Source organism: Hypomesus transpacificus, chromosome 15 (genome assembly GCF_021917145.1).
Source record: "Hypomesus transpacificus isolate Combined female chromosome 15, fHypTra1, whole genome shotgun sequence".
Taxonomy (NCBI): Eukaryota; Metazoa; Chordata; class Actinopteri; order Osmeriformes; family Osmeridae; genus Hypomesus; species Hypomesus transpacificus.
In genome coordinates, this window is record NC_061074.1 from 13,360,761 (window position 1) to 13,384,189 (window position 23,429).

General features: G+C 50.0%; 1 protein-coding gene across 2 annotated transcripts in view; it reads left to right on the forward strand.

The window, feature by feature from the left end:
- The window catches only part of LOC124478033 (roundabout homolog 2-like), a 45,312-nt gene extending 32,937 nt beyond the window's left edge, over window positions 1–12,375 (forward strand). For both annotated transcript variants that reach the window (XM_047036142.1, XM_047036143.1), the window contains exon 2: window positions 11,163–12,375. In XM_047036142.1, coding sequence (XP_046892098.1) covers window positions 11,163–11,539 — 377 coding nt within the window. In that variant the 3' untranslated portion in view covers window positions 11,540–12,375. The remainder of the gene's footprint in view (window positions 1–11,162) is intronic.
- Window positions 12,376–23,429: the final 11,054 nt, after the last annotated feature.

The window sequence follows — 23,429 nt, forward strand, 5'->3', positions numbered from 1 at the left end:
AATAAGCCTAAAAGAGCTCCTTAATTGGATTAATTAGCAGATCCATTTGACGTCAATAGTCAGTAATTTGCCAAGGCTGCAGCGGGACTGATAAACTCTTCTAATGGAAGACTCGGAGGATTGAGATGGTCCAGATCATTGTGTTTAGCTGAGGAACCCTCCCCACGCCCCTCAGCAGCCCCCTTGGTATTTTAAACCCCTGAAGAATGTGCCAGTACCTCTTCTCAGACGGGTGAGGGGGGGGGGGTGGGGGTAGGGGTTGGGGAGGCGTGGGCCACTGGCCATGTGGTCAGTAGTTAAGATCTTATTTAGTTCATGTTGCTGTGTCAGCCTGTGTTTGGGGTCCAGCAGGGTTGGGGCTAACTGGCTTGGGTTGGAAGAGCAGCAGGATCAGTCATACAGTATTAGTACCCTCCACTGTCTACTGCCATGGTCTGAATCCAAATGTTCAGCTCTCATATGTCAGTGTGAGTAGCTGATGGGTTTTACATTGACGTTTGGGCTTGGAGGACAAGCGTTTCTTATTAGAACTGTGTGTTGAGTTGATAAATGACATGTCTGCTGTGGATTAATGGTGCTGGCTGGACTTGGTCTCAATTTACCATGACATGTTTGGAAAGGACAAGTATCTCCACGTTTATTCCAACAAGCAGTCTTACTCCCAGCAGACGACTAGCTGTATGTAGCCATGATGTACCATTGTATGAAGAAATATCATCTTTTTGAACTGAACATTGAACTGTTTATGTCATTCAGGGTTTCTTTCATGTTTTCCTCCCATTCAAGTAGAGTGGCTTGGGTGGAAAACAAAAGTAGGAGAAAGGGAGAGAATGCAGTCATCTCCATTCCTCCTTCACCCCTCCCCCCTTTTTGTTTTGGCCCAGTTTTTAAGACTTGCCTTTTTTTGTGGCTGGTCAGCACAGAGCCTATGGGAGATAAAGCAGGCCGACATGCAGAAAGGGCCTGTGGGGACTGGACGGGGGAGCAGCATTGTGTCGTCTATACAGAGCGATTGTGAGGCGTGGAGGAGGGGAGGGGGATGTTCATGAAGGACTGAGGGGTGTGTGTTTGTGTGTGTGTGTCACAGAGAGAGAGAGAGAGAGAGAGAGAAGAGAGAGAGAGAGAGAGAGGAGAGAGAGAGAGAGGGAGGGAGGGAGCGAGGGAGGGAGGGAGGGGGGGTATACAAAAGCTGCCCTAGGGTGTGGAAAGGGGGGTGATGAGGGGGGGGGGGGACAGATAAGTCACACATGTGTGAGACACCAGCTCAGGGACTGTCCCTTGATCTGGTTCCCTGCCTCACGCTGCATATCCCTCTCTGTCCCCCATGGGCTCTGAATGTGCTGATTGGGAAGATAGAAGGGTGAACTGGGAAGCAAGGGCACCCTCAGTGTAATAGGGTGGACACATGGGAGCCGGAGAGCTTGCTGGACGTACTGCTGAGCACACGGGAGAGTAGAGACCTAGGTGGTTCTGCTGGTTTTGGCCGGGCCGGTGGATTTAATACTGTCAGGATATCTCAGAGGTCAGCCCTGGGCCCAGGCTTTGTAGTGGTGGTGAAGCCAAATTTCCAGCAGGTGTTCTGAAGACCTAGATGTATGGATGGGATTAAGGACAGCCTTTTTCTGTTCCCCAGTTCCCTCCCTTCCTCCCCCTCTTCTGGTCAATAATTCCATCGGAGGGCCTGGATCGCTTCTCTACCCTGCTCAGTGTAATTGAGGCAACCGTGGCCACAACCTTCTGGGTCAGGAGGTTAATGCACTGTACTATGTTTCCAGAGGCAATATCAGAGCTTAATCAGCAACTATTTCTCAAGTAAAGTGGGCTCCTAGAGGCTGTTTCTGTCACACTGAGAGACGCAAAATAAACAGAAAGCAGGTCCGGAGATGTGAGGGAGGAGCAGGCTTTTTGGAGGAGGAAGCGGGGAGGCATCATTAACCAGAAGGTGACTTTGAATTTCACCACCCCCCAGTCTAGCCGAGAAGAAACCTGCCATAAACCAGTAACCATGGTGAGGAGACTTCAAACAACTGGGTGTGAAGCAGAAACAGCCTATATCCATTTTAAAATAGGTGCATGTCTAACTTCGTTTTTCATTTCCCTGCATTCTTCTGTGCAGTAACTCTTAAGTGACATTTGAACACAATGGCATACAAGGACATGAATGGGACTAAGGAAGGTTGTTTGAATGCCTTTCATGGCCCAGATAAGACACCAGTGCCACAGTGTATCATGCCGCTTACTCGGTATAGAATAACATACAATAACCATCATGTCTGCTGGCAGTCTGAGATATTTATATCATTATTGTAGCTGGATATCCAGCCTGTCAAAGAGCTTTTTAACAGTAAATGTCGCTACTTCCCTGCCGAAAGGCTTTTGATGCTGTTTATCACTCATCACTGTCAGACTCTACTCTCTAATTTCTCTCTCCAAAAACCTTGCCTTTCGTTGTCTCTCATCCCCTCCTCTCTCTCTCTCTCTCTCTCTCTCTCTCTCTCTCTCTCCTCTCTCCTCTCTCTCTCTCCTCTCTCTCCTCTCTCCTCTTTCTCTCTCAGCTATGTGGCTTATGAAAGCCCTAATTGAATAACGATCGCAGTGTGTGGCTTGAAGCCAGTTTCTTCGTGCGTTTAGCACTAAATAGCTTTATGTTCGGTTCCACTGTCAGTAGATCTGAAATATGATCCAAGCTGTAGCTCATTGAGGGGAAGGTGTATAGTTGAACAGAAGTGACCTCCTGTAGTAGAGGCACAAGAAGTGGGATGCACTTGGACCCTACTGAGCATTAGCCAGTGCACTACATACCGCAACCACACTGTGATGTTTCTGAATGATGCTCTACCTGATGGCATCTCTCACATGGTGGTTATCTCAGGTCACAAGAAGCCATCTCGTTTCTTTCAGCACCCACGCTATTGGCGACCATGACGATCCCTGTCTCCCTGCAGTCCTCTCCCTCTCAGTGGCAGAGAAAGACCTTCTGTGGGTTTTCAGGCAGATGTCTTGAGTCTTCTCGAGCTGTCATCGCATAGAACATTGACAGATGGGGCGCAGCACAGGGCACGCTGGATGTACATGACTGGGCGTTCTCATCCTAAAGCCTGGAGGATGAGGAGCAGTGAGTTGGCTGCCAGTCAGGATGATCTGGACAGTTGCTGTGTGTTTGGTGGAGGGATGGAGGTGGTGAGTAGGTGCTAGGGGAGCAGAACGACTGGCCAGACCTCGTCTGGAGCAGGAAATTTCTTTTTTAATGCCAGACTGGGCACACTCTCACTGCTGTGGATGTCTAGAAAAGGCCTCTTGGCAGAATGTGCCCCTTCATTAATTTTGACCAAATATTGACTCACAAGGCACGCGTTTTCCGTTTTTTTTCTTTTCTTCTCCGCAATGGGATTTGTGTAGGTCCGGCCAGTTTTTTTTCTTTTCTTTTTTCAATGTGCTGTACTGAGCCCATGCCCTGCTCAGCAGTACCAAACTGGTGTCTTTGACACTGCGCCACAGAAGCAACTGGCTCCTCTAAGTCTCAACCTAGCAGGGCCCTTCCACAAACGCATTCACACACGTCTGCCCACATGCATGCATAAACACATTGACACTTTGATGCTATTGTGCCAAGCTTGTACCCCCTTAACCTCTTGGCACCAAAGGAGATGTGTTGAGATTCTTCCCTCCGACATTACCGCTCTAACCTTGACCGAACACTGGAGCTGAAATTCCTCTTCAAACACCCAGCTGTCTGAGATTTGTTTCAGAATGTGTTTGCTGGACATTTAGAATAACCCCATAAGCTGTTAAGGTCACCAGCCTAGCAGACACATATACTCGTGATGTAACTCGGCACCCATGCTGTAGCAGAGCCTATCTGCTCCAGCCATCTCCTAAATAGCATTTAAAAAGCATTAGGTGTTTTTCGGCCCATGTCCATTCCCTCTGGCAGCCCTTCAGAGTGTTCTCTGTTGCTGGCACGTGGCCCAAGTGCCGTACTCTGCGTGGTGAGCCGGTGCCAGCTGAGCATGCTGCTCATTCTGACCCCCATCCCCTGCTCCCCCCTCTGCCCTCCCTCCACCCCCCCCCCACCCCCCTCCACCCTCCTCCACCCCCCTCCTCCCCCCTTCACCCTCCTCCACCCCCCTCCGCCCTCCTCCACCCCCTCCTCCCTCCTCCACCCCCCTCCACCCCCTCCACCCCCCACCCCCCTCCCCCCTCCTCCACCCTCCTCCACCCCCCTCCTCCCCCCTCCCCCCTCCTCCACCCTCCTCCACCCCCCTCCTCCCCCCTTCACCCTCCTCCACCCCCCTCCGCCCTCCTCCACCCTCCTCCACCCTCCTCCACCCTCCTCCACCCCCCTCCTCCCCCCTCCCCCCTCCTCCACCCTCCTCCACCCCCCTCCACCCCCCACCCCCCACCCCCCTCCCCCCTCCACCCTCCTCCACCCTCCTCCACCCCCCTCCTCCCCCCTTCACCCTCCTCCGCCCTCCTCCACCCCCCTCCTCCCTCCTCCACCCCCCTCCACCCCCCTCCACTGTGTCAAAAGAAAGGAAATACTGCAGTAAGGAGTGGACCACCAGAGCCCTGCACTGTTGACAGGAACCTGTGGACACTTTGACCGGTCAGTCACAATACTATGTACTACAACTGATCGTGTCCAATAACCGTGAGCACAGTACAGGAGTGCCTTGGTACTGGAAGACTACACACATTACTATGAGTCCCTAGATGCTGGTCAGAGTCATTAACTAATCCTTGAAAGAGCTGTTTGTTTGTCTGAGTGGTTAATAGTTTGCCTTGCTGAGGCGGTCCTTCAGTACTCCCTGTTCAGATTCCTGGTCCCCTCTTACATTAAGCAGGTTTTCAGCTGAGGGACTCTATATATACTGTATATCCCCTGTTGGGAAATAAATGCTCCAGCATATTCAATTACACAGCTCCCCTCCCCTGTTCCTCCTCTGCTTTGATGTACCATTGGGAGCCCACTGGTCAAACCTTGTTAAAGCTTGGCAGTGCTGGGAAACAAGGCATGATTTCTCCTCTGGTTCTGCTTCTCATCCTCCGTCCCCCTTGTGTCTCCAGACCTTCCCTCTGCTGCAAGTCTCCCTCGTGGAGCAGAGGTCTGCTGTCTGGATCACGTTTTAATTACAGCTCCGCTGCTCTGCTGTGGTGCATGTTGAGTGAAGGACATGCGTGGCGCCTGCATCCCTGCTCTCCCCTGAGAGCCTGTTTGGCTCCTCCAGCCTCTGCCATTGGGCTTGGTGTATTAATAAACAGAGCCAACAGATGTCAAGGTGGAGTTGTGGAGCTTGGTGTGGAGAGAGAGATGTACGGACAGAGAGAAAGACAGGGAGAGAGTGTGAGACAGATAGGCAGGCAGGCATACAGACAGGCAGACAAACTGGCAGACAAACTGGCAGACAGGCAGGTAGACAGGCAGACAGACAGACAGACAGACAGACAGACAGACAGGCAGACAAACTGGCAGACAGACAGACAGACAGACAGACAGACAGACAGACAGGCAGGCAGGCAGGCAGGCAGGCAGACAGACAGGCAGACATGCAGACAGGCAGGCAGGCAGGCAGGCAGGCTGACAGAAAGCTCCCTATTTTTCTCTGATCAATCAGAGTCCATCTGCCTGTACTCCACAGCCATCTTGACAGCCTGCTTCCTCTAACAAGCCTCTCGTCTGCTACACATTCCACTCTTTTTTTCGTGGATGTAATAACAAATAATACAAAAAACGGAACTGTATTATCCTTCAGGAATCCAGCCTGCCCTTCTGGCCCTGTGAGAGTCGGGCAGGGTTTTATGTGTGTGTAATGACATTCGGTGGAGCAGCTTGGCATTAAAAACAGCTACAACTCTTCCTGAATTGAGTCCCTCGGGCCTTCGCTGAAAATCCATTGTTTTCCTGACTCTTTTCTCCGCCAGCATCCTTGTATCCTAGCCTCCGTCCTTCAGTTTTGCCGTTGCATCCTTTGTTACACTTTTTGGAATTTTTAAGCTCTATTTAATTTATTATTCTTCCTCTAATATTGAAATACTCATGAAAATTGGCACCAATTGAAATTCATTTAATTGAATCGCTGCTGATATCAGAAAGAGTGAGGTGACCCTGGCAGTCAGATGAAGCCAACAGTATCACGTTGTCCCCTCTATGAGTTACGATGTGCTTCCTGAATATCGCCACGCCCCTCCCCAGCACATTGTCAAGCCCACTATCCTCCCTCTGGATCAGGCTGGGGGAAGCCTGCAGCCGGAGGGAGACATACTACCGCCATTGTTTTAGCTCCAGAAGGGGGTGGGGGGGTGGGGGGGGGGCTCGGGCAGGATGGGCCCCAGCCTCCCAGAAGAGCACTCTCCTGGGTTCCCTCACTACCAACTTGGTCTCCATCACCAGGGGGACTCCAGAGATAGCTTACCCAGCTGACGGAGTGAGGGGTAGGGGCTGCTGGTGCTGGCCTGGGGGGGGGGGGGGGTAAGAGGTCCTCATGGTTCTCCACTGATGAGTGATGGTGATTGTGCTCGTGCCATTGAACTGACGTTGGCCCCCTTCGTCTGCCCCATCCTGGGCAGAGAGCAGCCTGGGTACAGCATCAGCTAGTCTCCACCCTCACCGCTCCTCAGAAACAACAGTAACAGACAGGTAAAGTAATCACTATGGAGAAATGAAGTCATCGTGATAACGAATGGGGTCATTTCTTGTACGTTTTGGCAGTTTTAGTAAACTCTGACAGGAATGGTGCTGTATTCCTCTCATTGTGAGCCACTGCAGACGTAACATCTCTCTGTAGAAGCAAGACTGGACAGATGGAACCGTATTATTTGTGGTGTGTGTACACTCTTAGGTAAGAGATGGCATAGTAGCAACTATAAGCTGTTATAACTTGAAGAGCAACAGCGATATTTCGATGGTATATGATATCAGTTCGGAAGAACAGCGCCTGTGTCGGCTCAGTAAATGGATCTCTCTGTGTTTGGTAAGAGGAGACAAAGAAATAGGGATAAAAAAAGGCCATAAAGATATCAGTCACTCCCCCCACCTTCCCCCCGGCCCCATACACTCTCACACTCTGCTCTCTAATCCTAGCTTTCAGGAGTGTAAGCGATAGCCTTGTGTAACGTTAAAAACAGGATGATCTGCTGCAAATGGCTGAGGCATTCATGCTGATCATTCCAGACTGGGGGACTGATCTTCACGGTGAGACGCCGGGAGATACGGTTTCACTCCCCTCACTAATGTCATCAGATCAGAGGACTCGCCCTCTTCCTCCCTCCCTCCCTCTCCTCACCTCCTCCTCCTCTCCCTAACCGGGGCCTGTAGTAGGTCTTGTTTCGGGGGTTAGATTGCAGACCTATCTCTGTCCTCCCTTTATCGCTCCTCAGACCTAAGGTCTCTCCGTAACACCTGCTTATTTCCCCTGTCTTCTCCAAGGCTGTTCTCTCTGTGTGGGAACAGCATGCTCTTTCATCTGTGTCCTCTCATTGGTTGGCGTGGTCCAAGAAGGCGTGTCTCCAGCCTGCCCTAGGCTCTTATCTGGGTCATAAATCCCTCTGAAGCCTCCTAATCACAGATTAATGGGCAGGCAGATAGGGAGCGTCCTGCCACACACTGCCTTCCTTATCGCTCACCCAGAGACCCCGTCATGGCCACGGAACGACCTGCCTCCAGGTCTTCTATAACACTTTGCAAGAGTTCAACTTTAGCATGTTTGTTTATGAGATGATAGAGATGACTTTATGGCAGACACTACATGGGTGTAGGCTGTGGTTTATCATACTCACATCGTTAAGTGATTTGGTGAGATTAGTTTTGCTGATTGTACTGGGAGCGGGGAAGCTTTATCTATAGAGGAAACAGTGTAGTGTTTGTCCTGGTTTGGCACAGCACAGGTGACAGCAGTAACAACAGGCCTAAAGTGCTTCTCTGTCCTCTCTCATGTGTGGTCTCTGGGGCGGAGGACGGCTGGCTGGCTGGCTGGCTGGCTGGCTCTCCTCCTCTCCCCTCAGCTGCTGCCAAGATGTCCCTGTGACAAGGACAGGGAGAGAGGGAGAGAGGCACATTTCCATTTGAAGTGAGGGAGCTGAAAATTCTTATCTTCCTCCAAGCTGTCTCTCTCTCTTTCAATCTCTCTTTCTCTCTCTCCCTATGCTAGTTGCAGATTAATTTGAGAGTGTGAATTGTAACAAAAATGTAATATGTATGATTTAGCCTTGCGGGTACATTGGTTTTTAATGGTGGAACGGCCGTTAGATGAGGGTTTGAGTACACCCTGCTCTTTCTGACAGTAGCGGCCTTGTTTGCCTCTCTTTTTGGTACAGGGCTGTTCTGAGCCTTCGTATCTACACAGTTCTCTATACGTTAAATTGTCAACATGTGTCCCCCTCCCTCTTCCTGTTATATTGATCTTTGATAAAAGGACCGTTATCAATTTTATAGCAGCCTATCATAGTAATAACTGTCATGGTGCCCCCAGGGATCAGCCTACTTATCATGATCCACTCAATGTCTTTCCTCTATGGAAATGAAGTGGTTTGCATCCCATGAACCCCCAGGGTAGGACAGTTAGCATGACCATTCAGTGGTAAGGTAGTATCAGTGCTTCCCTTGATGCCTTTGTCCTAAACCTTTTCTTCTGGTTTGCCTGGGAGGGAATCTAAGGACCTCTCCATCAGAACAGTATGGACAGTAACAGTACTGACCGAGCTCTCCCCTGAAGACCCATGGTGCTTTGCTCTCTGGCTGCTGGAGAAGAGGCTCCTAGCCGACCATCCATCCCACAGGAGATCCTTAGACACTAAAAGTTCGACAGTTCCAAAGAGAGGTGTGTGACAAGGTGTTCCCCCCCAGGTGATAGCCAGGAGAACACTCCTCTGTGTGGATGGTGGTGTTGTTTAGAGGTCGAAGAGTAGAGGATGGAGGATAGACGATGGGAGGGTTTTTAATTACCTCTGTAGTGAGTACTGCCTCCCTCAAGCTCATCTCTACTGCATGGATGTGTGTGTGCGTTTGTGCGTGTGTGTGTCTGTAAATGAGATAAAAGAGTGTACAGAGAAGGAGAGGGCTGAGGAGAAAAAGAATCAGGCCTCAGGCACCGATCGATCAGATCCGTGCTGTAGAACTCCCAGCATCCCTGTGGTGAGGCTGTGCATCTCACATTCTCTGTCGGGAGAGAGAGAAGGAGGGGGGGGGGGGGGGGGGAGAGAGTGGGAGGGGTGTGGTGGAATGGAGGAAAGTGGTGGAGAGAGAGGAGTGGAGAGATAAGGGGGCTGTAGAGAGAGTGTACAGTGTACAAACCAGCTCACACATACACAAACTTGTGTGTCTAAGTGTTTTGCGTCACTTATAGAACACATCAAGATTCGTTTTGGGACTGGTTAATGTGAGGTCTCTGTTGCAACCTTGCCCAGTCAGTGGGAGGACTGGGAGAGAGTCGAACACTGCATGCTGCTCAGATTCCTCCCAGATTTCCACATCTAAATAGTTAACGGTGCACCCTTAGAACCTAGCTGTTCCAGACTCATCTAAATTAAAAAGGAACCGGATCAGTTGGAGAGGGAGAACCGATTGAGGATCGCAGCTGCGGGGAACTTCAAAGTTCCTCTTTAATAAAACATACTCATATGTGTTCTCTGGTGAAGGACGAGCGAGCTAGACGGGCGGTGGAGAGGCCCCGGATGAGCTAGCGCTGTGTAGCGTGGGGTGTTTGCCCACCTCTCAGCCCTGATATGCTGTCAGACCAGAGGAGTGGGCCTCGTTAGCCAGTAGCCTAAAGGATCAAAGTCTGCCACTGCACAGCTTACAAATGGGGGTTAATTAGTGGCGCCTCTCCCAACTCCTACAGATGGAACCCTCGAAGGATGTCGGCCATTTTTATGAGGTAGATTCTGTTTTTAGTCGGAGGAAGATATTACTCTGTCTGTACCACTCTGGGCTTGTTATTTCACCCTGTCCTGGTTGTGAGTTCATCCATGCACATCGGTTACGTTCCTGCACATAACTGCAGTTAAGGCTGGGGTGGAGACGGCCACATAAGAAGCACCGAGCTGCCATTGAGCCCACAGTAAAAAGGTGAACAAAGGACTGAATGGAAGTGAATAAGGTATTCAGTATTGTGTCTTGTTTTTGAGGATGGGGTTGATTATCTCCCCGTTGGCTCTGCTGCCTGGTGGGGTCGGAGTGATTCATCTTGTCCCCTAGCTGGCTCTAATTCTGCTGACTTTCCTTCTAATCAGTGGTGACCACAGAAACATGCTGTCTCAGCATCAGATTTTTTTTTGGAGGGGTTCAAGGAAGGGGGGAAGGGCTTGGGGGAGGGGCTTGGAGGAAGTGGAGCAATGAAATGAGGCAGTGTGGTGAGTCCACGGGATGCTGGGTAAATTAATTGTTGGCCTGTGCCTCCAATTAGTCCCAGATCCCTATAATTGGGGCAGAATGGGTTTCAACAGCCATGTAGCGAGATATGACACACACACACACATTGTCTATGCCTGGGGCTGAATGCCAGTGAGCTCGTTTGCATATAAAGCAGGTTTGATAGCCGTAGCTCGTTGCTCCCAGAGCAGCAGTAATGACCAGAGATAACATTAGGGTGTGACACTGATCCCCCCCCTGTCCGCCCCACCACTGCACTGTCTATTCCCTGTTCCCCTCAAAGTAGAGGGAGTGCTGCTCAGGACTTAGCAACAAATATTTTCAAAACAGGTCTATCTCTGCACATCCAAGTCACTCGTTATCGTCCTCTGACTCTCCCCCCCTCCCCCCCCCCCCCCCCCCTTCTGCCCCTCTGTTCATCTGCTCTGTGCTTTGATCTATAAAATGACAGAGTCACATAGCTGGGACGTTGCTCTGCTGAACTAAAGAACACGTTGCTGTAATGAAAGGGTGACTGCAGCCTCAGCCCGCTCGTTTGGAACTGCTGTTGCAGCTGGGCTGATCTGCACCTGCCAGGCTGTCCCACAGTACTGGAGAACCGTGCCACGATCCCCCTCTCTCCTCCTCTCCCGCGGCCTCGGTCTTCCCTCGGTTCACCTCTATCATCCTGTCCTGTAGGACCGTAATGAGGGGTTATCCACTGATGATGTAGCAGAGTTAGGAATCCACAGGACACGCTCTGTGAACCCTTTGAGGAAGCTAAGAGTGTCCCTTCCCCCTCTCTCTCTCTCCCCAGGATCCCGTCTGCGCCAGGAGGACTCCCCGCCCCGCATCGTGGAGCATCCCTCCGACCTGATCGTGTCCAAGGGGGAGCCGGCCACCCTCAACTGCAAGGCGGAGGGGCGGCCCACCCCCACGGTGGAGTGGTACAAGGACGGGGAGCGGGTGGAGACGGACCGGGACAACCCTCGCTCCCAGCGCATGCTGCTGCCCAGCGGCTCCCTCTTCTTCCTGCGCATCGTCCACGGACGACGCAGCAAACCGGACGAGGGCTCCTACGTGTGTGTCGCCCGCAACTACCTGGGAGAGGCCATCAGCCACAACGCATCGCTGGAAGTAGCCAGTAAGTGCAGCTTGGGCTTTTCTTATATCCTGTTGGTTTGGTCTGGATGAAGGGGCAGGGTGGTACCGAAGCTGAATGGCCAGCTTCAGTTTCCTTCTCTGTTCCTGTTGCTCAATGTGCTCATTGGGTTGGATAATCTCCCAGGAGATGGCCAGGATGTGTTTGGCCCTGCGGTCTCGAAGGGCCAGGGGCCTGGGGAGCCTGGGGGGGAGAGATGCCCTGATCATCCCAGGGTGAGCGCTCCTCTATAGGGCCCAGGGTAGGAGGCCGGGTGGGAGACACAATGGTAACAAAGCTCTCTCTGTTGTCTGCTGTTTGTTAGGGAGATGGCTAAGAGCTCCTATACACAAACCAGGCTACTCATTGTAAGTCTGCATTCGGTCATTTTTTTATGGAGAGTGCTAGCTAGGTATCTCAGTCATTTAGCTGGAAGACCGGCGGTGTCATGGAAATGTGGACCTCTTTATTGTCTGCTAGAGCTCCTTAATGACAGCCCGGCTTTGATGTGGAGTGCACAGATCGCATCATGCTGAGGGCCAGGGAGCGTGTAAATGGTTTAGGAGTCAAAATCTTTCAAACAAACTCAGTCAGTATCGTAAATAAAGAAGGCATAAGAGACCTTCCTTCATTCATTAAGCGTTTAACTTCGATGCCTTTTCTCTTGCCACGTTTGTTCTCCAATGTATTCGAACGGCTGGTTCTAGTGAGTGAGGTCAGCTCTTCCACCATTATCAGTCAGCCGTCCTGAGATCTGCAGAGTGAACGTCGAGGAGGGGGGTCTCAGATATCAGCTTCTTTTCAAGCATGCACAGGAGCTGTCACCAAGCCTCTCATTGTAATCTAATCAAGACAGAGGGAGAGAGCCTGAGAGAGAGCTGAAGATAGAGAGGGCTGAGGGGGGATGTGTGTGTGGGGGGGGGCAGGAGTCTTTTTTAGGATTCTGGTAACGGGGGGGAGGAGTGGTGGATCGTATGGAAGCGAGGGGTGCATGCTAAGAGGCTCTCCCATAGGCTGGAGCACAGGCACACGGTGGAGTTTTGAGAGGTGTGCACTTTAGGCCTGGATTGCTAGATTCAGTGGTGAAGGAATTCTGCTTCTGAAAAGAGATATCTAGAGATGAGAGCATAGCTGAGGATGACAGCTGTGTGGTGTGCTGTCCACAGATGAGTTGCTCTTGGACAGTGGATGATGGGCACGGTGCCCATAGATACCTACTGAAATATAACACTGTCATTTGCACTCTTTACCTCTGCTATTCAATCAGTTTTATGGCCTTGCTTCTCTGATGAAATTCATACCCTAGACCCGTACATGATCCATGTGTTTGGCACATGACTCAAGTTTCCATAAGCAAGGATGCTAAAAATATTTGCCCAATAGTAGTTGATATAGGGTGTTTATTTCAGAGGTGGGTTTTTCTGGTCTAGAAACAAGAGGCTTGGAGCAGTGGTGGAGGACAGAGTAGAGATCTGCCGCCCCGACCACGACTCTGGGGCGGCTTATTCTGTACAACGTTCAAACAGAACCATAATGATATAGTTCTGAACCCCACAACTGGTCACGCCTCTCTCTCTTTCTTTCTCGTTTTCTGTCCTCCTCACGCTCTCCTAAATATAATTATGTTGTCGGAGCAACCGAGATAGAACCTTGCGAGAAAGAAAGGGAGGGAGAAGAGAGAGAGAGAGAGCCTATGAGTTGTTTTACAAGACCCTTCATGAAATTGCAGAGCAAGGACTCGGCATGGTATCAACTCAATATGCACTGTGTTAAACAGCAGCTTACACTGTGTGCTTGTATTTGGTGAAAATGTCAGCCAAAAACCCTGTTCTGGTTTAGGCGAATGGCCTGAAACATTTTAAACATGGCGTTTTAGGGGGAAAACTTGGCCTGACCCCACTGTGAGTTGAAACTGCAGTATTACGTATCCTAACCAATCTGTTTCCAGGGAAACCCTAGAGAAGGAAGTGTAGGCTTTAACAGTGTTTACATAGCAGAGCTCGTTCAGTCCTGTGAGATTTCACTTTAAAAGCTAAAAACACATCTTATAGAGCTGTTATTCTAAGAGACTGCTTTTTACTGTTCCTCTACGCTCTACAGAGTGTAAACATAATCCATGTTTCAACAGGTAGTGTTTTGCCAGGCTATGGGCCTAACCGAGTGTGTTTGGTTTATCATTAACCACATGTACAGTGCATCCCACAATCTCTCCATCTGACTCTCTTACCCAAGTATGAGCTCATGCACACACTAGGCATACCCCCTGTGTGTACCTAAACAAGCCTAAAATAGGATTCTTCCCTTTCCTTTTGTTATTATTTGTCTTCGAATTCGAACCCACCATCTAATGAGGCTTCTTTGTTCCCATAGGATGGCATGAAACAAAGGTTTAGACAGTGGTTGTGGATTTAGTCATCTTGAGTGACAGACAAAGTAGCTTGTTAACCGAGTATAGTCTATATGTGGTTTAGGCTGGCTTCAGTATTGCCTCCTGGCTTGACTTCAGGCCCTGTTATGTAACGTACAGTTTTAATCTACACTATCAAGCTGTCTTCTGAATGGGTGAGAGAAATCATCCACTGGGAAGGTTTTTTTCCCCCTCTGCACTTTTCTACTAAAAACCTTAAACTTTTAGCTGCAGCTGTGAAAACAAGGATCAAAGCCAGGGACTGTTTTAGACATGAGAAAAATGAAAACAAAAGAATTTTGTGGAAAGTCTTCCAGAGGCAGACTATAATTCTCATCTCTTACTTTTTGTGTGTTAATGTGTCAACACTGTGTGGGTGCCCCTGAAAGGAATATCTTTCTTACTCGCCTTCCCGCCCCACCCCTACTCTCTCTCCTCCCTCTCCTTCCATCCTTCTCCAATTGCAGGCTAGCATCCACACATGTAGAATACTCTCTGCACTAGCATCGACCCGGGCTGTATCAAAGCAGCTTCTCTCATCCTCTGTGCTGTCTGAGGCTCCAAGAATAGCTTGTTTCCCCTTCCCCGTGTGGAGAGATAATGAAGTGAGTTCATGGATGGTACACTGCTCCACTTGTGGAGGAGATAACCGCCTGGCCAGAGCTTTACATGGGGCCGCATTGAGGGCTGCACAACTCCCGGATGGTTGTCTACTGGTCTGGCTGACTGGTTGTCTCCTGGTATGACTTTAAGGTTGTCTACTGGTCTGGCTAGTTAGGCTGCTGGTGTGGCTGTTTTCTGGTCCAAGATCACAATGAGGACCAAGGTCTCAAGTTACCCTACTTCCACCCCCCCCCCCCCCCATGCCAGCATTTACTTTACGGATACGTAGATTGTATTTCACACCTCTTTCATCCTAGATCCTTTTCATATCTGTCCTGATCCACCAGCCTGAAGACTAATTGTGTAGTTGCCACAGTGTTTGGCTTTCATCAACATGTTGGAGATGAGATGCCTACCCAATAGGGAGGCATTTCTTTTAGTCTTCCAGGAAAGAAAGAGAAAAAAATGAGTTCCATTGAGAACCTTCTTCTTTTTTCCAGCATCATCTTGTTCTGAAGTTAAACAGTTCCATATCTTTACAGTGTCTGTGCTGTTATGTTTTTGCTTTGCTGTAAGCTGTAAGTGGCTGATTGGGGAATGGAAGGGAGTAAAGGAATATTTATCTCAAATACACTTAATCCTGAAATTACACGGTAAACTACAGGCTAACATCTCATTACACTCCCTTAGGACACAACTGTCAGCTCCATCACTTCTTAATCTGTCCTAGAGTAGCTCACACAACACACGAATAACAATTAGATTGCTATTAATCCATATGCATGGGGAAGGAGAGAGGGAGAGAGGGAGAGAGGAAGGGAGGGAGGGAGAAAAGAGACAGAGACACAGAGATAAGTATTAGTATGCATGCCACATATGGTCTGCTGAGCATAGCATGTTCTGCACTTTAGGCTTTTTGCATTTAATCAGAGCAGCCCATGTAATTAAAGCAGTCTCATTTATTTGTCGCCTGTGGTCGATACATAAATGCCACTATGTGTGAGGACTAAACATGTTGCTAAAGTTAGCGTGTTAACTAGATGGCCATATCTGTCTCCTCTGACCTAGGGGGCTCATTAGCATACAGATCAGGTGAGAAGGATATAGGCCCATCTAATTGACCCAGAATGCATCTCTTTCTGGACTCACAACAGCTCATGGTGCAAGGGGCTGCTGTGTTTTTCAGTCATGTCCCTGTGTGTCAAACATCACGCTGATGTTGGGCTTTTTAGAGCGTGGAGATCCTCCCCAGCTCCCCAACACCCCCCACTCTCCCCACACCCTCCCCCCTGACCTCCCCTAGAGGATGACGCTGCTGGACCCAGGGCCCAGGCCAAGCGTGAAAGCTGTCCACTATGGGATACAGGGGGTTGGGGAACAGGAACGGGGGCCGGGGGAAAGCAGCAGCCCCATCCCCAGCTCCTGGCAGCCCCTCCTGGGGCTTTGTCCTCCCCAGCAGGATGTGAGGAGGGGGCCAACACTGGGCCAGAGATCACAGTGCAGGGGAAGAGGAGCGGACACACTCCAGCTGTGCGGCCAGGGAAAGGGAGAGTGGTATGGATGGATGGTAAATGAATGGATGGATTGATCTCTGTTAGGGTAACACAATTGGACAGAATGGTGACGGAATACAGTGTGTGTGTGCGTGTGTCACTGTGTGTCTTCATTAATCCATCACCGTGCGTGTGTAAGATGCCCCCTCCATGCCACTCGTGTTAACAATGCCCGGTGAATGGGGGTGTGAAGGGTCTCTCCCCCCCAGCAGAGTGGGCAGAGGGACAGGTCCACAGAGAGATCCATCACCCCTGGCCCCACCCTGCTCTGACAGCCTGCTGGGCCAGGGAAGTGTTCCCCCACTTGGAAGAATACACTCCCGGTTAGGGTTGCTGCCCGTCCCGGTTAAAAAAAGAAGAAAAAAAGAAGAAAAAAAGAAGAAAAAAAAAAAGAAGAAAAAAAGAAGAAAAAAAAAAAGAAGAAAAAAAAAGAAAGAAGGAAAACATATTTCTCAATTTGAATTTCATAGTTTTAAATAAAACGTCATTTATAATTTCCTTCTACTTCTATTCTATTTTCTTCTTGTTGAAACATCTATTTTTTTGCCTGTAAATGGTTAAAGCAGCAAAGATTGGACATGTGTACTTTTTATTGGTAGAAAAAATACGAAAGCTTACTCCCCCCCGTCGTCGTCTCCGAGTGTCCACACCACTTCCTGTTGTGAACCAGCATTGTAAACTCTGGGATGAGTTTGTCGTGAGGTAAAGATGATGGGAGGAGTCAGAGTCGGCTGCGTGACTTGTGTTTCCTAAATGAAACTGTAGTAATAATCCATACTGTAGTAGAGTCTTCTCTTAGACTGGTCTTCACAATAATAGTTTGATCAGACGCTTGTGTATGCAGTGGTTTACTGGTTCAAGTCGTACTGGACACATTCTGCGTCCATGGGTTTCTTTTAGTGGTGCTGTACGTTTTATTCGCCAGGACAACATACACACAGTAAGCCAATGATCTAATCTGAGAAACAACCTTGCTTTTTCACCCTCTCACACACACACGCTCCTCTCCAGCTGGTTGTTCACCTCCCTTAGCCCCTCTGCGTCATACCCGGGTCTCTTGTCGCCGTGGTGACCGCTGATTCATCACAGTGTAATCCTTGCCGCTGGCACTGCAGCAGGGCATGCTGGGTAGTCCCATGTAGTGTAATGTACTATTAGCATCACCAAGCACCCTTGGCTCTGGCTGGATAAGATGCAGTATGCACGTACTTGAGTCATACGACCCTGCGGTTCCAATCAGAAAGAGTCCTGATAGCAGAGAACTTCATAATCCTCCACTTGACCAGGGGGCCGAGAAGTGATTGGAACCTGCTTGTGTCTGCATGATATGTGGATGCACACAATCCTATTTGTGCACCTTGTGTGTGTTTCTGGCTTGGTGTGATCAATGTTGGTGATTGTAAGATCATGTCTCTCTCTCTCTCTTGCTGTCTCTCGCTGTCTCTTTCGCTCCACTGGTCTTATCTACTCTGACATGTACTCTGTTGAAGTGTGCAGCGTTTATTTGGATTGGGTTGAGCCCTCACGGGCAACCTTCGATCACATTTCTCGATCCGAGACCAAAAGGGGCTGCAATGGATTATGGGGTTTAGAGGATTTGAACGTAACATGTGCAAAGTAAGAAAGATGCACAGCGGAAGGTGAACTCTCATTGAACTGCCTCTGCCTTCTGTTTCTTTCACTACGGTTGGTCCCAAGAGTAGCAGATCCAAACAGCAGTCACTTGATGCGTTCTAACCCACCTCTGTTGATGAAGAATCTCTGATTCTTCCTTTCCCTACCCCTGTCTCCGTCTCTCTCTCTTTCTCATCTGTTGGGGTGATGTATGCAGATGGGGGAACAAAAACAGTGAAGCACTGAGGAAAAGGTAGTAGCAATAGAGGACAAGAATAAGAAAGAGATTGTATTTGACACTGAGCCTTTGAATCTGGGCCAAGTTATCTTTCAGGGGAGATAGTCCAGGATTGGGCTAAGGGATGGCGGGGAGAGGGGGATGGGGGGATGGGGGGGGATGGGAGGGAGAGGAAAAGAAAAACAGCGGCAACTTTATCCCAGATGTAGCATGTTGCAGGGCCTGGAGCGTGACAGAGGAAGAGCTGGTGAGGTAAGCAGGAGACACAGATAAAGATCAGCTGCTTGCAAGCGAGATGCTGCTCTGTGCTGGAGGACAGATGGGAGCGCGGCTCGTCTTCTCTGTGCTCCTGGACAGGGCTGCTCGGTGGGGGCTGGTGATGTCGTCATGCATCATGGCCTCAACTGCCATCTAATTGTCCTTGGTTGCAGCAGGAGCTAATCTGATCACGATGGTGATAATTGAGAGAGAATGAATTTCTCCTTGTCAGGAGGTTGACAGGAGTTCGACAGAGGGGCCTGTCCTAGAATTGGTCTGGTGGGAGTGACAGGGATGCTCATTATCGCCATGTATCCCAGAAGCCCCTGTTATCCTGACCTCTCTGTCAGAGCCCAGGCCACTCTTCAGTCCCCCAAACACTCCACATAGTGGGGTTGGGTTACCAGCCAGCACATGCCTCCAGCCATTAGTGCTAATGATATACAGGTCTACACAGTGTCATGGGGAAAAAAAACAATACATTAGGAGGTAAGAAATACATTGCAAGGCTGTGAATAGCTGTTTGCGTTGTTGTACAGCAGACTAATTTAGGCTATTATTATGACAACCAGTGTTGTTGACTCATCGCAGGATACAGACGTCCCTATGGAGTAGCTAAATACAGCCAGTCTCAGTAGAGATATCTAAGCTAGGCTAACGGGTGCCTAATTAGTCCCACACTGAGAACAGCCACCATGTTGAACCTCCGTTATGGAGACACCTCGGATCGCTCTTTGTGTCCCCATGCCTCTGAGCTGGGCGTGGCTCTGACACAAAGAAGCCCCCCATGTAACCACATCCAGCATGACAGAGATGTGGAGGATAAAGATGAGGGTCTGTCCATTGAGGGGAGAGTGTGTGTTTGTGTTTGTGTGTGTGTGCATGTGTGCGCGTGTGTTTGTGTAGATGCGAGACAATAGTCGCAGCCTGACTTCCTAGACTGGGGGCTGACCTCCCTCACTCCCCTGTCTCTCTCCGTTCGCCCCGTTCCCTCCTCTCCCTCTCCTCTCCCCCCGCCCCCCCCCCCCCCCCCGACGCTCAGATCACATTCTACTCTGTCTCCAGTGCCATGACTCCATTAAACAGATTGGCTCACCTATGATGGATAGAGTTCCAAGCCTTCAGATAGGACGGCCTGCCACGTCCACCCTCCCCCTCCCAACAGCTGTGAGTGGAGGTGTCAGTCATGCGTAACCCAGTTACCAGACTTACAACTGGCCCAGCAGGAACATCCAGCAGTGTCATGGTACACTTCTACCCAGCCCTGGTCCTGCCCAGCCCTGCTCTGGGCACCCTGCAGGGGTGTGGATCACGATGGGGCGGGGTCTCAAAGTGGTCCCCTGGCCTTCACTGGACTCCCAGGCTCATTTTACCCTGCCAATGGGATTAGCACAGAGTGCCGACTCTGCAGGTGAGGCTATAAGTTAATTTGGCCTGCTGTTTGGAGCCATAATAGCTTATTGATTGGCTGACAGAGATGCGAGGAGGTGCATGGAACGCCATTCAGAGAGGAGAGAATAAGTTAATCATCGCTTACTGTGCTGGCAGGGTTTAATCTCATTACCCTGGGTTCAGTGCTGACATGTAGATGTCGTGTCAGCCGTCTAGAAGTTCTGAGTCCCCAGGCCTGGAAGCTCTGCTCAGCTGTAGCCCGGTTCTGAAGGGGTCCTGGGGGAGACGGACCTCCAGTCCACACCAGCCCAGCCCAGCTCAGGCCTTAAGGCACTGGTTAATTCATGCTAAGCTCTGGAGTTAATGCTAGTCCTACTGCACAGCAGTGACCTCCATCTGTTAGTACTGCTCAGGCTGTCTCAGCATAGCCCTCCTCCTTACTGATCCCAGCCCCAGCCTCCACCCCAACCTCCAGCCCACACATCTTCCACCGTGTTGCCTCAGTGTTTGTCTGAATGTTTTCTCCCCAAAAACCATGGTCCATTAGCACTGCCATCACACACACACACACACACACACACACAGGCAGACACACGCTACGGCCTGGTTACCTGGAAACGGCATGAGCTGCTTTTACTTGACTCGTGGCTCTTTGGATTTGCATGGTGCATTTAGCCTGGTTGTCAGCCTGGCTGTCAGCCTGCTTCAAGAGGGATCTCCTCTTCTTCCTCCCTTCTCAAGCAGCCAAGAACCTCCAACACCTCCAGGTGTAAACACCTCCTCCACCCCCATGTCCTCCATGCGTGTGTGTTTAGACATCCACCTCATCTCAGGGGCTGTAGGATATACAGTGTGTCCTGACCCGGAGCATCCAGTGAGCACTCTATAGGGTCTGGTCTGGCCTCTATCACTCTGTCAGCTTTCAAACCACATTCAAACTAGCAGTGAGGCGAACGAGAGAGAGAGAGGGGGGGGGGGGGGGGGTCAGGGTGATGACCAACGTACACAGAGGGGGACAGAGATAAACACACACATAGCAATGACAGTGACACTGACCTTATGGTCGAAATCCGTATCTGGAATTAGGCAGACAAGACAACAAGGCCAACACATGTCATGACCTTTTGCTGACCCTAGTCTCCAAACAGGCCTGTCTGGGATGGGGTTCAGGGTTCTCTTCCTCTGCACCAGCCTGTAGTCAGTATTGGCTCTGCTGCGGTTTTTAAATAGCTGCATGGAATCTGTGGCACTGGGATCAAAGGAGAGGAGTGCAGGACAAATAGAACAACAAAGGAAGAGATAAGCTGAAGAGGAGGGACAAGTTACTGCTAGAGCAGGAGAGGAGAGGAGCGAGGAGAAAAGAGAAGCTACGCCAGTTGAAGAGACAGATAGACAAGGGCACAGGTGGTTTTCTGTTCTCCCCAAAAAAACTGCAGACAGCTGGCATATCTCTCGCTATAGAGTATGAACTTTGTGTGTGTGTGTGTGTGTGTGTGTGCGCCCTATCAATGTGTCTGTATCTGGTGCTTCTCTGAGTCTCTGCCAGCTGAGACATCTCCCCAAAGTCTGACTCAACTTCTTCTTCTTCTTTAACCCCCCCCACCCCCACCACTCTCTCTTTTTTTCGGGCAGGGCTTGGCTCCAGGCCAGCGTATGCCAGCACAGTCCTCCTGAGGGTCATTCTTAAGTCACAGGCCTCTAGTGTAGAACAGTCATGTTTTAAAGCCTGCCAGTCTAGTTATTCTGACCCACTCAGCACGATGAGGAGGGGTTGAGCTCATGTTCATGAAATACTGATGTTTGTGTTTCCATGGAGTTTACCTACCTCTCCTGCTTCACTGTGACTTAAGACTCCCCCCCCCCCCCCCCGTGCTACCACTGTGTGTTAATATTTGTGTCATGACTTTAGTCCTGATAAGTCATAAATTTCATTTACTCTGACATGTAGAATACACAGACACACTCAGCCTGGGTTGTCCACTAAACCTTGACTAACACAGACTAAACAACGCAAGATATGGGTTTCTATAAGATTTGTTTGTGTTGTAAATGTTTTTCTTATGTCTGTTTTTTATATCTTTTTTCCCTCACTTTTTGAATACATTTCCATTGGAACTGACAGTGTGGACTGAGAGGTGGAGCTACCACAGGGGTTCATCAACTGCCCCCGCACCGGCCTGGCAGACAGCAGTATTCATGCACTCTGGTTTTTCTCTCTGCTGGCTGTGGGCATGTTCCACACAGAGAGCACTGTTAGCCGGCCCTCTGTGGTACTGCGCGAGGAGGAACCGTGTCATTCTCGTGGCAGAGTGCTCTGTTTGCAGAACAGAGATGGTACTAAATGGACCAGAGGTGGTTATTTGCTGTTGGCAAACAGACCCTGTCCACACTGGTGAGGCTGTGAGTGCTGTCACCATGGCCAGGCAGAGCGGCTGGAGCGCCTGTACTGCTGAGTGGTGCGGCGTGGCTGGCCAGACGCTGGGGCCGGCGTCATTAACCCTTGATGTCCCTTTATGACAGAAAATAAAGGTAGAGTGACTCACTTGGTCCTTCCCTGGAATTGACACACCCAAGTTTGACTGCAGTCTGAATAGTAATACCTTCTTCTCTCTCTTTCTCTTTTCTCTCTCTCTCTCTCTCTCTCTCTCTCTCTCTCTCTCTCTCTCTCTCTCTCTCTCTCTCTCTCTTGGATGATCAATGTATTCTTTGAACTGGGACCAGCCTTTTCTCAGTTAGACTTAGCGTCGGTAGGACAGGAGTCCTGGCTGGTGCACCTGATCCATTGATGTTTCTGCCCTCGGGGGTCAACTTCTATCATTGATCCACTTTGTGTGTGTGTGTGTGTGTGTGTGGCAGGAGGGGCGGATGTATCATATGCAAAGTTTCATTGTTTTAGATGAAAGAGCTCTTTTATGTCCTTCTAAAACCGCAGCACCTGTCGTTAAGCTCCTCCCCCCTCCTTCCTCAGCGCCCCCTGTTCGTCTCAGCTCATCTGATCTGATGAAACCCGTCCTGGCGCTCCTATGGGGCCAGAGGGTTCGGAGGGAGGTTCTGATCACTCCTCTGCTGTAACGACACAGAAACGGCTTTCAAGGCCACCTTTATGCTCAGCTTCTACCCACTGGGCGCAGCCGTTCTCTAATCCGTTTGCACAATCTTTGTCAGTTACAGTGCCTTCGTGCATTTCCTCAGGCATTCAGTCAGACCAAAGCCCCTCTTAATTAAGGAACGCCAGCCTCGCTCTGCAGATCAATAATTCCTGATTGCTGGGACTTTCTTTTCAACTCCGTTATATTGTGGATCGGAGCCCCTGCCTTTAATTCCGACTCAGATTCCAACCAGAGACTCTCTACTGCTCCCTGTTAAGCCGGAGCACAGGGACCTGGGGCTTGACTTGGGTAGCAGACACTCGCAAAGCGAAGCTACATGAATAGGATGCAGTATACAAAGGCTCTTTGTTATGGATACAAATCCAGTAGTTTCTCGGACTGTTTGTCCATGACAGGGACGACACCAGAACTCTTCCCCCCCACGGCTTAGATGTTCTCAGGCTCCCTCAGGACCAAGGCTCTACAAGCCAACTTTGTTCATCCCGAAGATTTTCTTTTTCTTCCCTGAGAAAAGTTATTACAGCTGTCCTTGTGTTTCAGAAATGCATAGGCCAGCGCTGTTTGATCACACTGGCCATGGCGTCATAAGCAGTCCATATAATATTGACTTTGTCATTTAAAGACAGCAAAAAGGAGCCTGTGTTCCAGTGTGTGGTGGGGTCCTTCTGAGACGAGTGATAAAGCTGTGTGTTTGATGCAGAGATTGCGGAGCAGCATGTCCTGTCTTTGCTCACCTGCTCCAGATTAGCGTTCCTCGGCTGGAGCCCC